This window comes from Trachurus trachurus (assembly GCF_905171665.1).
Source record: "Trachurus trachurus genome assembly, chromosome: 24".
NCBI classification, from domain to species: domain Eukaryota; kingdom Metazoa; phylum Chordata; class Actinopteri; order Carangiformes; family Carangidae; genus Trachurus; species Trachurus trachurus.
The window spans coordinates 699,147-712,656 of record NC_139910.1 but is presented as its reverse complement, the minus strand read 5'-3'; the positions used below and the strand labels follow the sequence as shown (position 1 = coordinate 712,656).

Genomic DNA, 13,510 nt, shown 5'->3' with positions numbered 1-13,510 from the left:
GGTGGAGGTTGGAGGAGCAGAGAGATGCGGAGAGGGAAGTCTGGTCCTCGGTGAATCTGATGAAGAACTGCAACTGACCCGTCGCTGCAGGAGGGTTTTTATGAGGCGTCGCTCTCAACCAAATTAGGAAACGACCGCGCTGAAGAGAACAAAAAGTCTAAATCTGTCCCGGGATGTGAATGCACCTCGGGGGCAGATTCAGGACCTTTTGCTGTTAGAGTCCATTTAGGGACGAGCAGAGATTCACCGCTTATCAGCCGACTGATAGAGACAGAGTCCTGACACGACACTCTCTCATTTATAGACTCATCACCACCACAACCTGGAACGAGCCACTGACACGTTCACCTCCTGAAGACGTTTAAAAAACTACGTTACACTGCAAAAACTCTAACTCTTTCCAAGAATATTTGTCTTATTTCTTGTCAAAATGTCTAATTTCTAGTCAAAACTAAACTCTTTCCACTTAAAATAAGACTCATCACCTAAAAATTAACTTAGTTTTTATTATCATTTTAATTTGTTTCAAACTAATTTTCACTTGAAATAAGTAGAAAAATCTGCCAGTCAAAGCAAGTTTTTTGTGTTTGTAATAAGAAAGTGAAAATCTGCTAGAAAGAAGTAAAAAGTGTCTAAAAACAAGCTGCTTTTTAATGTAATGAGTCTTATTTTAAGTAGAATGAGATTTGTTTTGACTAGAAATAAGACAAATATTCTTGGTAAGATTTTGAGTTTTTGCAGTGTAAAGACAGTTTGATGGCATCAAGTGACTCCTTCTCTGTTCTGTATCAAAACCGTCTCTTTATGGGACGTAGTGAACCACTAAAACTAGAAGGATTAAAAAACTGATTCTTCATTAAAGGTGTACAGAAAAGAAAACTGAATTTGAGCCCACTCTGGGTCATAAAATTAGTGTATTAACTCATCTTTCAGACGTTGTAGGCCAAACTTTGTGCAAAATTCTATTTTTGAGTAAATCCAGGATGAAAGTGTGTATTTTTTTTTTCGCATTGGATAATGCAGGTGCACGGATTATACGTCAGCCTGTACACGATTCACCAGCCACTGATATTGGATCCGTCATCCGTCAATCAAACGTCTGAGACACACACACACACACACGGAGCTCGGGCTCGCCCCAAACTTTGAATATCCCGCCCGCTCGATAACGACCAATCAAATTCGTTTTCCTTACTCGGGTAAACTCGTGTTGCAGCTCGTGACAACTCGGCGCGACAAACAGGACAAACGGCCGTTTCTGTACACCTTTAATGTTAAAACCTGACCACTCACTCACTTTAAAGCAGAAGTGAGTGATCCGGTGGTTTTGGCTAATGCTGCGTTCCAGGCAGGCTTTTGAAATCATAAATTACAGCTTCAAGTCACAACTTACGACTTTGTAGCGTTTCAGGCAACCCACTCGTGTTTCTCCGACCTGTTTTACCGGTGAAAGTCACTATAACGGCCACTCGTAACTTCTGACCCGTGAACTCGTACCAGATCGAACTGGTACCACTTCACAGGTCAGAAAAAAACGAGTTTCCTTGAACGCACCATAACAGTCCTCGTCCCTACGTCACCACATTCACGGCGTTCCTTGGCTGCACACACAGCCCTGCATGCCGTTCTCTCTCCTCATTGGATAAAAACTGTAGGATACGATAAATGTTTTCTCCTGGGCTCAGAGCAGAGCAGAGTGACTGACAGACCCGTGTTTCAGTCCAAACACTCTATAGAAGTGATTGCTGTCGGAAGATATAACTATTTAAGACTTATATTAACACAAATATATCACTCACTTCTGCTTTAAGAAACTGCTGAAGAAATCTTGAAGAGATGAAACAATATATGAAGAGTATGAAATGGTTGGAAATTACTAGAATTGTTGAAGATCAGTATGAAGAAATTGAAAGTCTGAAGTCTACTCAGATTTACTTAAAACTGACAGTTTGAAAACATTGTTGAACCATTACTAATGTAGATGAAACAATATCTGAAGAGTAAAGGTGGAAGATGAAAAACGGAGGATGTATGAAATGGGTGGTAATTACTTGAATTAGTGAAGAACAGTATGAATGAATTGAAAAGCTCGAGTCTACTCAAAGAAGTTTAAAACTGATGGCTTGAAAACATTGTTGAACCATTACTAATATAGATGAAACAATATCTGAGGAGTAAAAGTATAATAATATAGAAGTTGTTACAATAATCAGTGGCATAGTAAAAGTACCATGTAAATGATGTATATAGGCGACATATTGATGCATTTTACATAGCTACGTAGAGACATTCCTGTTATTCATCTAGTTGAGCAGAACTTCACATGAAGCTGTTTTAACAACATAATGTTTATCCACTCTGCTCTGTTAGTTCAGGGGCTTTAGGTGATTTCCACAGTTTAAGTATTGGCCTGCCATGATGATTACAGAGAACTCTCCACTTGATATGTTTAGAATTTGGCTTCAGTCTCCTAATAGACCATAACCTGGGAGATAACAGTATGTCACTTCCCAGCCAGTTGCTCAAGTTGTCCAGGAGTTTTCCCAAAAGGCTGAATGACAGGACACTTGTTGAGTCCAGTAGTACCTATGTTTTTCTGGCATTTCCAACACAAGTTATTGTTCATTACGCCTGCTCTGTTGAGTCTTTGTGGAGTCCAGTAGTAGCCTACAGTACCTATGTGTTATTATTTTGTATTGTGTAAATGTCCCTTTAGCTTTCCATTTCCACGCCGTCTTTGAACGTCTCACACTCAGACCTTCAGAATAAAAGTCTGTGGGCAGAGAGAGTGTGGACTGACTGCTGACGTGTCCCTGTCTCCTTATCTCTCAGCAGCCTCCAAATAGACACACACACACACACACACACACACACACACACACACACGCACACACACACACACACATGCACACACTTGTCTCAGCCTCTCTGGTCTTTATCTCCACCCCCCGAGGGAGGGGAGGGGTTATTACTGTCACTCTCACTCTCACATATCGAAGCTTTAGACTAAAACTGAACTAAACCAACGACCTGAGTTTGTTCACTGCAAAAACTCTACATCTACCAAGAATATTTGTCTTATTTCTAGTCAAAACTAATCTAATTATAACTAAAAATAAGACACTTTTTACTTCTTTCAAACTAATTTTCACTTGAAATAAGTAGAAAAATCTGATAGTGGAGCAAGTTTTTCTTTCTTATTACAAACACAAAAAACGTGCTTTCACTGGCAGATTTTTCTACTTATTTCAAGTGAAAATTAGTTTGAAACAAGTGAAAATGATCTAAAAACAAGTTAATTTTTAGGTGATGAGTCTTATTTTAAGTGGAAAGAGATTAGTTTTGACTAGAAATGAGACATTTGGACAAGAAATAAGACAAATATTCTTGGAAGGATGTAGAGTTTTTGAGCAGTATTCAGAGTCATGAACACATTTGAACAGTTGAACAACATTTTATAGATTCATATTCTAAATATAAACAAATACTTTAATGTAGCAGTCAGTGTGTGTGTGTGTGTGTGTGTGTGTGTGTGTGTGTGTGTGTGTGTGTGTGTGTGTGTGTGTGTGTGTGTGTGTGTGAACAGGATGTGTGTTAACTGTCTGTTGACTCAGACCAACGTGACCCCACAGGTCAAAGGTCATTTGTTGTGTTTATGTTTGAGTTTGGTTTTATTCATTGTTCCTGAAAACATTTTATTATTGACATAATAAATACACACATGCTGAAACAGAAATGACAACAAACTGTCTGAAGGGTTCTACATAATAATAATAATAATATGAAAGGTGAACCAAAGCAGATCCAGAACTAATCGATTTATTTAAAAGTTCATTTCATGAACTCATTTTAAAGGTCCAGTCTGTAATAATTGTCAAGGTTTATTGTTAAAATCTGAATCTATTACCCATGAAGTGTATAATCGCTATAAAATAAAACCTGTCTGGTTTCGTAGCCTTATAATTCTTCTTTTATATCTACATAGAAGAAGGAGGAGGAGGAAACAGCAGACGTGTGGTGACATGGTTTAGATCTTCACCTCATCGCTCCTGAAACACTCTCAGTCCCAGCTGGATGTGACGGTTTTACCAACATTTTACAGACTGGACCTTTAAGGTAGAAATATTCAGATTATAAAGTGTTTGTGGATCTAATTATTTAAAACGTCTTCAGTTTATTTACATTTTATCAAAAATAGAAGCATCACATGACGACCGTCCACGACAGGATCAGTAACAGGAAGAATCTGGTTTTGATTCACAGGTGAACCAGAGGTCAGAGGTCAGAGGTCACGAGGTCAGAGCTCTTGGCCATTTTCCAGGACTTTTCCAGGACTTTTCCAGCGGCTCCAGTCTGACAGACGTGTTATTAAACGTTCATGCTTTGGAGAAGAGTTCTTTTCCACAGTTGAACCTTATTTTGTACAGTTTTGTTTCTCTGTTTCTTCCTCTCTCAGCTCTAGAAGTCTGGTTTAAAGATGTGCAGAGTCTGTGGCAAAAAGTTATGCATTGTATTGCATATTATGTATTAAAAAAATTAAAAAATTAAAAGAAAAACAGGATATACAGGAAGTAAGATAACCTACTGTAGGATTCTAGGTGGAGAAGGGATAGGAGTTAATAAGCTAGTGCTTCTTCCTACTCCTTTTCAAACATACAAGGTTTTTATCGACTAGTGCTTCAAGTGTAATATGTTATTCACATGTTTGAAATAAAATATTCATTCATTCATTCTTTCATTCATTCATGCAATACTCTCTTACAGTTACAGGCTTAGAAATTCCTATGAATTCATCATAGAACAACACAAACATGGAAACACTCGTCAACTCAAAGTCTCTAGTTTTCTCACTTTTAGAAAATAAATCCTTAGTGAGGTGTGAAAACGGCAAAAAGAGCTCTGCTACACTGCAAAAACTCTACATCTTACCAAGAATATTTGTCTTATTTCTAGTCAAAACTAATCTCATTCTACTTAAGATAAGACTCATCACATTAAAAGTAGCTTGTTTTAAGACTTAAGACTAACACTTTTTACTTCTTTCAAGCAGATCAAGTGAAAATCTGCTTGAAAGAAGTAAAAAGTGTATAAGAAATAAGTAGAAAAATCTGATAGTGGAGCAAGTTTTTCTTTCTTATTACAAACACAAAAAATTTACTTTCACTGGCAGATTTTTCTACTTATTTCAAGTGAAAATGATCTAAAAACAAGTTCATATTTAGGTGATGAGTCTTATTTTAAGTGGAAAGAGATTAGTTTAGACTAGAAATGAGACATTTTGACAAGAAATAAGACAAATATTCTTGGAAAGATTTTGAGTTTGTGCAGTGTAGCTGATGTGGTAAATCATTTTCCAGGACATTTGACTCTTTTTTCTCATTTTCCATGACTGGGAAATTGGGTCGAACATTTTCCATGTTTTCCGGGTGTTCCAGCTGCAGCTGTGGGCCGTTCAGCAGAGCGACAGCCTCTTGCGGTGCTGCTCCACCAGCGGTACGAGGCAGCGCGGCGATGCGGCCTGCAGCAGGAACGGGTGCTGCAGCAGAGCGGCGGCCTCGGATCGCTGCAGCGTGTCGCGGGTCAACATGCAGCCCAGGAAGTCCTTCAGCACCGGGGACACCTGAGCACAGGGGAGAGGGACATCATGTCATTTCATTTATTGTTTATTTGACAAGGACAGTGCACATTAACCTAACCAACTGCTGATCGGCGGGCGCTAACCCTGGGTGGAGGGATACGTGAGTTGGTTAGGTCCAAATAAAAACTGTGTTTTTGTTTTAATAAAATTGTATTATAGTGAACAATGGAACTGTGTATTTTTTTTCAGGTAAAACCTCTTTTAGGCCGTGAAAATAGGCCGTTTCTTTGGGTCTGTTCACAACACTGTATGTTGTAAATCTCTGGGCAGGGCTATTATGGGCTGGCGTTGCTAACGGGAGGAGTGCAGAGAGTCTTCTACTGCAATTAAAGTACTTAGGGGCTATTTGTAGATCATACAACCACACTTTAAAAAAAATGCTACTATCCCTTTAATGTAAAAGTGCCGGATTTAGCTCGAAGATAACTTCCAGCCGTAGTCCTCACATTAAAGACGGACAGACATAAAGATAACAGTAGGAAGCTACCTGCATAAGTATGAAAACGCATAGTATTAGCAGCAGTTACAACAATAAGAAAACAGATAGCAACCTGCATCAGTAAAAAATAAGAAATAAGAAAACAGATAACAATGCCATGCAGCGCTGCCTGCATGGCATTGTTACCTGCATAAATATAAGAAAAAAACAGAATATTAGCAGCAGATTCACAGTAAGATTACAATACAGAATAAGATATGGAAGAAATAAGGGCTACAGTAATATATGTATGTGTTAAAGTGCTAATCAATGTTTCATTCATGGTGCAGATTCGGTGAGACAGTAACTATTCTTTAAGTTGTTTTTTGAATGCATTAAAAGTAGGACTGTCTCTGATCTGGGTTGGGAGGCAACGCAGCATCACTGTGTGTGTGTGTGCGTGTGTGTGTGTGTGTGTGTGTGTGTGTGTGTGTGTGTGTGTGTGTGTGTGTGTGTGTGTGTGTGTGTGTGTGTGTGTGTGTGTGTGTGTGTGTGTGTCTGACCCGGTGGATGTTCTTGGCGCTCGGCGCGGCTTCGTCTCTCAGCTTCTTCATGGCGGTGATCGGCGTGTCGCTGAAGTACGGCGGCTCTCCGTCCACCATCTCCACCACCATGACGCCCAGAGACCAGACGTCCACCTGATTGGTCACAGAGAACACCGCCGCTAAGAGCCTTAAAAACTACTTAGTTACAGTTACTAGTTACTTTCTACAAAACCTTAAAGGGATAGTTCAACATTTAGTCAAATTGGCCCATTGCCATAACCCCTATAGTCATAGCAGTAGGTTCGTTACCTTTAATTGTCGGTGCAAGATATTTTTAGAACGGCGGAGCAGAGCCGTGAGCTGCTCAGAGCTACGCTACGGAGGCTCATTATGGGATTTCTTGGTTTCCCTCATCAAACTCATCAAATACACAATCCAACAACTCCACAACGCTCTGGTGGACAAGTTGTGAGCTGCACATTCACCACGCTATGAGATAATAACACAACGTTACCACACAGAGTTGTTTTAGAGGGAAATACAGAGACTGATGATGAAAAACTGTCCCTGAAGGCAACGTGCATCAGTGGTTTTACATGAATTTCCCTCTAAAACAACTCTGTGTGGTAACGTTGTGTTATTATCTCATAGTGTGGTGAATGTGCAGCTCACAACTTGTCCACCAGAGCGTTGTGGAGTTGTTGGATTGTGTATTTGATGAGTTTGATGAGGGAAACCAAGAAATCCCATAATGAGCCTCCGTAGCGTAGCTCTGAGCAGCTCACGGCTCTGCTCCGCCGTTCTAAAAACAGCTTGCACCGACAATTAAAGGTAACGAACCTACTGCTATGACTATAGGGATTATGGTGATGGGCCAATTTGACAAAATGTTGAACTATCCCTTTAAAGTAACTAATTACCATGAAAAGTAACTATTGCGTTATTTTTTTATAAAATGCTCAAATATGCAGACTCACTCAGTATCTATCCCTCCTCCTGAGTGGAGGGATACTGAGTCAGTCGGTTAGTTAGTTCGTGATAAACATCTTGTCTCACCAGTTGATGAATTGAAACTAACGTGTTTATAACTATAACGACTCTTTAACAGGTGTGTTGTTATTCTAGAGTAACGGAGCGTTTTATCGTGGATCTGGAGCCGAGTGCCCCCTCCTCACCTCTGTTCCATACGGGGTCTTGGCGATGACCTCGGGCGCCATCCAGTACGGCGTCCCCACCAGAGACTTCCTCTTCGGGACGTCTTCACTGATCTGAGCACAGAACCCGAAGTCTGACAGCTTCACCTGGAGAAGGAGGAGAAGTACAGCAGATATTAGGGATGTCCATTACTTGTTTTCATAATTAATCACGGTATTAAACGGCACGATTAATTAATCGTAAAGATTCATAAATACGTCACTTTCCTAAAAAGATTCTGTATGAACCATATCTGCAGATCAGCATAAAGTAAAGGTCCATTTAACTAACGTAAAGTTGAACTGGTAGGAATTTAAATGTTAGTGTGTCATTTATAATAAAAAAAAACGATTAATATAAAGTTAAACATTTGGTATACAGTAGATGACAATTAATGACTTGAATATTTCAAACACTTCCCCTAGGGGATGATTAATTGGTCCTACATTCATAGATATAAAAACATGAATATTTTGACTATATTAGGCTATATGCATAATGATCGTGATCGTAACCCTCAAAGAAGAAGAAACTCTGTTTAGTGTGTGTGGGTCACATTAAAGACGGACAGACATAAAGATAACAGTAGGAAGCTGCCTGCATAAGTATGAAAAGACATAGTATTAGCAGCAGTTACAACAATAAGAAAACAGATAGCAACCTGCATAAATATACAGTAAGAGAGGACAAAGTACTGGCAGCATTTATATCAGTAAAAGATAAGAAATAAGAAAACAGGTAACAATGCCGTGCAGCGCTGCCTGCATGGCATTGTTACCTGCATAAATATAAGAAAAAAAACAGAATATTAGCAGCAGATTCACAGTAAAATTACAATACAGAATAAGATACAGAAGAAATAAGGGCTACAGTAATATATGTGTTAAAGTGCTAATCAATGTTTCATTCATGGTGCAGATTCGGTGAGACAGTAACAATTCTTTAAGTTGTTTTTTGAATGCATTAAAAGTAGTAGTGTGTGTGTGTGTGTGTGTGTGTGTGTGTGTGTGTGTGTGTGTGCGTGCGTGCGTGCGTGCGTGCGTGCGTGCGTGCGTGTGTGCGTGTGTGTGTGTGTGTGTGTTACCCTCCCGTCCAGCGTGAGGAGGATGGAGTCACTCTTGATGTCTCGGTGGATGACTCCCTGTCCGTGCAGGTAGGACAGAGCCTGCAGGACGTTCTCACACACCGTGGCGATCTGCTCCTCGCTCAGCCTGACACACACACACACACACACACACACACACACACACACACACACACACACACACACACACTGGTCAGTTACAACAACCACACACCCGACAGCCCATCTGAGTGGCAGCTGTGTGTGTGTGTGTGTGTGTGTGTGTGTGTGTGTGTGTGTGTGTGTGTGTGTGTGTGTGTGTGTGTGTGTTCACCGTGTCTCGTTGACGATGTGTGTGAGCGCTCCTCCCTGCAGATACTCCATGACGACCCAGAGCTCCTCCTCCACCAGAGCGCTGCGGTGCATCTGCACCACGTTGGGGTGTCGGTAGTCCCTCATGATCACCACCTGGACACAGATATTATATTTAGATAAACTAGGGCTGTCAGAGTTAACGCGTTAATCGCGATGCAATTAATTTAAAAAAATAACGCGTTACATTTTTTTAATCGCTGTTAATCGCGGCCCATTTTGTCCTCTGTCTGCTGGACTGGAGTGTGGGACCTCCAGTCCAGCAGGTGGCGGTAAGGCACCTTCAAGCTGGTTGCCAACCGCCAGCCCCGAGACGAAGAAGAAGAATGAGAGCGAATGTTTACAGTCTATGGGATGAAACGACTAGCGACAAATCTAACGACTTTTCCCGGTGGTGTTACAAACGTTTCTGGTTTGAAGACTCCGACGTGAAAGCACACACAGCTGTTTACAACGAGTAGATGCTGCTGCCGTGAACTCCAACCGCTGCTGCTCCATGGATGTATTGTGCTGCTTGTGTGTCGCTGTGACTGTCGAGCTGTGACTCTGGAGTCCCAGTGCAGCGGCTGCAGCCTGAACTGGGACTCAGCTTCGGTCTCGGATGCTGCGTTAGCTACGTTAGCTTAGCTCACCGTCATGCCCTGACCTGAGGCCAAAACCTGACAGCTTGCTTTGCTTTTCATTCAACCAAACTGTAGTAACGCGCCACTTCACATTCTCAGTAGCAGGCCCCCACCCCCGTCCTAAAGCACTCACCGGCAGTCAGCCTCACAGTCACGGAGCTGTCCCCCCCCCCCGCTGCAGTCACAGAAACCTCACAGACACAGACCCCCCCCCCCCCCACCCCCGCCATATATAATATTTTTAATAGAGATTAATCGCGCGTTAACTATGGAAAAAATGCGATTAGAAAAATGAATCGTTTGACAGCCCTAATATAAATATTAATATAAACATGCATATTTATATTGGGGGCTGGCCTGTGTTTATACGTTTACGTTGCAGTGCTGAGTGTACTACATTATGTATGATGATGTCACATGTGCTTAGCCCCCCCCCCCCCCCTCTCCGTACCTCGTTGAACAGCAGCTCACGGCGCTGCTGCCTCCTCAGGTCCATCATCTTCACGGCCACCTGGCGGCCGCTGTGGCGCTCGCGGGCGATGCAGACGACGCCCGTCGAGCCCTCGCCGATCTTCACAAAGTCCTCCAGACTCGTCCGGGGGTCTCCGGGGTCCACCACCCGCTGCAGCGCCGCGCGGAACTGCTGGTGGCTCACGCTCTGGGGGGGGGAGGAGGGGGAGGGCGGGAGGGGGGAGGGGGGGAGGGGCTGGGGGGAGGAGGGGGGGCGCGGCGCCGTGGGAACGCTGAGGCTGGAGAGCGGGCGCGGCGAGCGCTGGGGCAACCCTCGACCGGTGACCAGGGGGCTGCTGGTGCTGTTGGGGGGGGGCAGCAGGAGGGGGGAGGTGGGGGAGGAGGAGGGGGAGGAGGAGGGGGAGGTCACCTGGGGGAGAGGGGGGGGGGGGGGACACTGGTCAGGTTATTGATGAAGCTCTGATGTCATCACCTCAGGTTGTTCTTTAAAGCTATAACATATAAGACGACGTGAAGACGACGTGAAGACGACATGAAGACGACGTGAAGACGACATGAAGACGACATGAAGACGACATGAAGACGACATGAAGACGACATGAAGACGACATGAAGACGACATGAAGACGACGTGAAGACGACATGAAGACGACATGAAGACGACGTGAAGACGACATGAAGACGACATGAAGACGACATGAAGACGACGTGAAGACGACATGAAGACGTGAAGACGACATGAAGACGACGTGAAGACGACGTGAAGACGACGTGAAGACGACGTGAAGACGACATGAAGACGACATGAAGACGACATGAAGACGACATGAAGACGACGTGAAGACGACATGAAGACGACGTGAAGACGACGTGAAGACGACGTGAAGACGACGTGAAGACGACGTGAAGACGACGTGAAGACGACGTGAAGACGACATGAAGACGACATGTAGACGACGTGAAGACGACGTGAAGACGACGTGAAGACGACATGAAGACGACGTGAAGACGACATGAAGACGACATGACGACGACATGAAGACGACGTGAAGACGACATGAAGACGACATGTAGACGACGTGAAGACGACGTGAAGACGACGTGAAGACGACATGAAGACGACGTGAAGACGACATGAAGACGACGTGAAGACGACATGAAGACGACATGTAGACGACGTGAAGACGACGTGAAGACGACGTGAAGACGACATGAAGACGACGTGAAGACGACATGAAGACGACATGACGACGACATGAAGACGACATGAAGACGACATGAAGACGACGTGAAGACGACGTGAAGACGACATGAAGACGACGTGAAGACGACGTGAAGACGACATGAAGACGACATGACGACGACATGAAGACGACGTGAAGACGACGTGAAGACGACATGAAGACGACGTGAAGACGACATGAAGACGACGTGAAGACGACGTGAAGACGACGTGAAGACGACGTGAAGACGACGTGAAGACGACGTGAAGACGACGTGAAGACGACATGAAGACGACGTGAAGACGACATGAAGACGACATGTAGACGACGTGAAGACGACGTGAAGACGACGTGAAGACGACATGAAGACGACATGAAGACGACATGACGACGACGTGAAGACGACATGAAGACGACATGACGACGACATGACGACGACATGAAGACGACATGAAGACGACATGAAGACGACATGAAGACGTGAAGACGACATGAAGACGACATGAAGACGACATGAAGACGACATGAAGACGACATGAAGACGACATGAAGACGACGTGAAGACGACATGAAGACGACATGAAGACGACATGAAGACGACATGAAGACGTGAAGACGACATGAAGACGACATGAAGACGACGTGAAGACGACATGAAGACGACATGAAGACGACATGAAGACGACATGAAGACGTGAAGACGACATGAAGACGACATGAAGACGACGTGAAGACGACATGAAGACGACATGAAGACGACATGAAGACGACATGAAGACGTGAAGACGACATGAAGACGACGTGAAGACGACATGAAGACGACATGAAGACGTGAAGACGACATGAAGACGACATGAAGACGACATGAAGACGACATGAAGACGACATGAAGACGACATGAAGACGACATGAAGACGACATGAAGACGACATGAAGACGACATGAAGACGACATGACGACGACATGAAGACGACGTGAAGACGACGTGAAGACGACGTGAAGACGACATGAAGACGACATGAAGACGACGTGAAGACGACATGAAGACGACGTGAAGACGACATGAAGACGACATGAAGACGACGTGAAGACGACATGAAGACGACGTGAAGACGACATGAAGACGACGTGAAGACGACGTGAAGACGACATGAAGACGACATGAAGACGACATGACGACGACATGAAGACGACGTGAAGACGACGTGAAGACGACGTGAAGACGACATGAAGACGACGTGAAGACGACATGAAGACGACATGAAGACGACGTGAAGACGACATGAAGACGACGTGAAGACGACATGAAGACGACATGAAGACGACATGAAGACGACATGACGACATGAAGACGACATGAAGACGACATGAAGACGACATGAAGACGACGTGAAGACGACATGAAGACGACATGAAGACGACGTGAAGACGACATGAAGACGACATGAAGACGACATGAAGACGACGTGAAGACGACATGTAGACGACATGAAGACGACGTGAAGACGACATGAAGACGTGAAGACGACATGAAGACGACGTGAAGACGACGTGAAGACGACATGAAGACGACGTGAAGACGACATGAAGACGACATGACGACGACATGAAGACGACATGAAGACGACGTGAAGACGACATGTAGACGACATGAAGACGACGTGAAGACGACATGAAGACGACATGAAGACGACATGAAGACGACATGAAGACGTGAAGACGACATGAAGACGACGTGAAGACGACGTGAAGACGACATGAAGACGACGTGAAGACGACATGAAGACGACATGACGACGACATGAAGACGACATGAAGACGACGTGAAGACGACGTGAAGACGACGTGAAGACGACATGAAGACGACATGAAGACGACATGACGACGACATGAAGACGACGTGAAGACGACATGAAGACGACATGAAGACGACATGAAGACGACGTGAAGACGACATGAAGAC

At 43.8% G+C, this 13,510-nt stretch overlaps 1 protein-coding gene across 1 annotated transcript in view; it reads right to left on the bottom strand.

Moving 5' to 3' along the window:
* Positions 1-5,452: 5,452 nt before the first annotated feature.
* Positions 5,453-13,510, bottom strand: part of pak6b (p21 protein (Cdc42/Rac)-activated kinase 6b) — a gene marked incomplete at both ends in the record, with an annotated part of 35,265 nt that continues 27,207 nt past the window's right edge. The window contains 6 exons of the mRNA XM_084000144.1: positions 5,453-5,620; positions 6,620-6,754; positions 7,777-7,902; positions 8,880-9,006; positions 9,193-9,326; positions 10,305-10,511. Of these exons, the coding sequence (XP_083856270.1) occupies positions 5,453-5,620; positions 6,620-6,754; positions 7,777-7,902; positions 8,880-9,006; positions 9,193-9,326; positions 10,305-10,511 (897 nt within the window). The remainder of the gene's footprint in view (positions 5,621-6,619; positions 6,755-7,776; positions 7,903-8,879; positions 9,007-9,192; positions 9,327-10,304; positions 10,512-13,510) is intronic.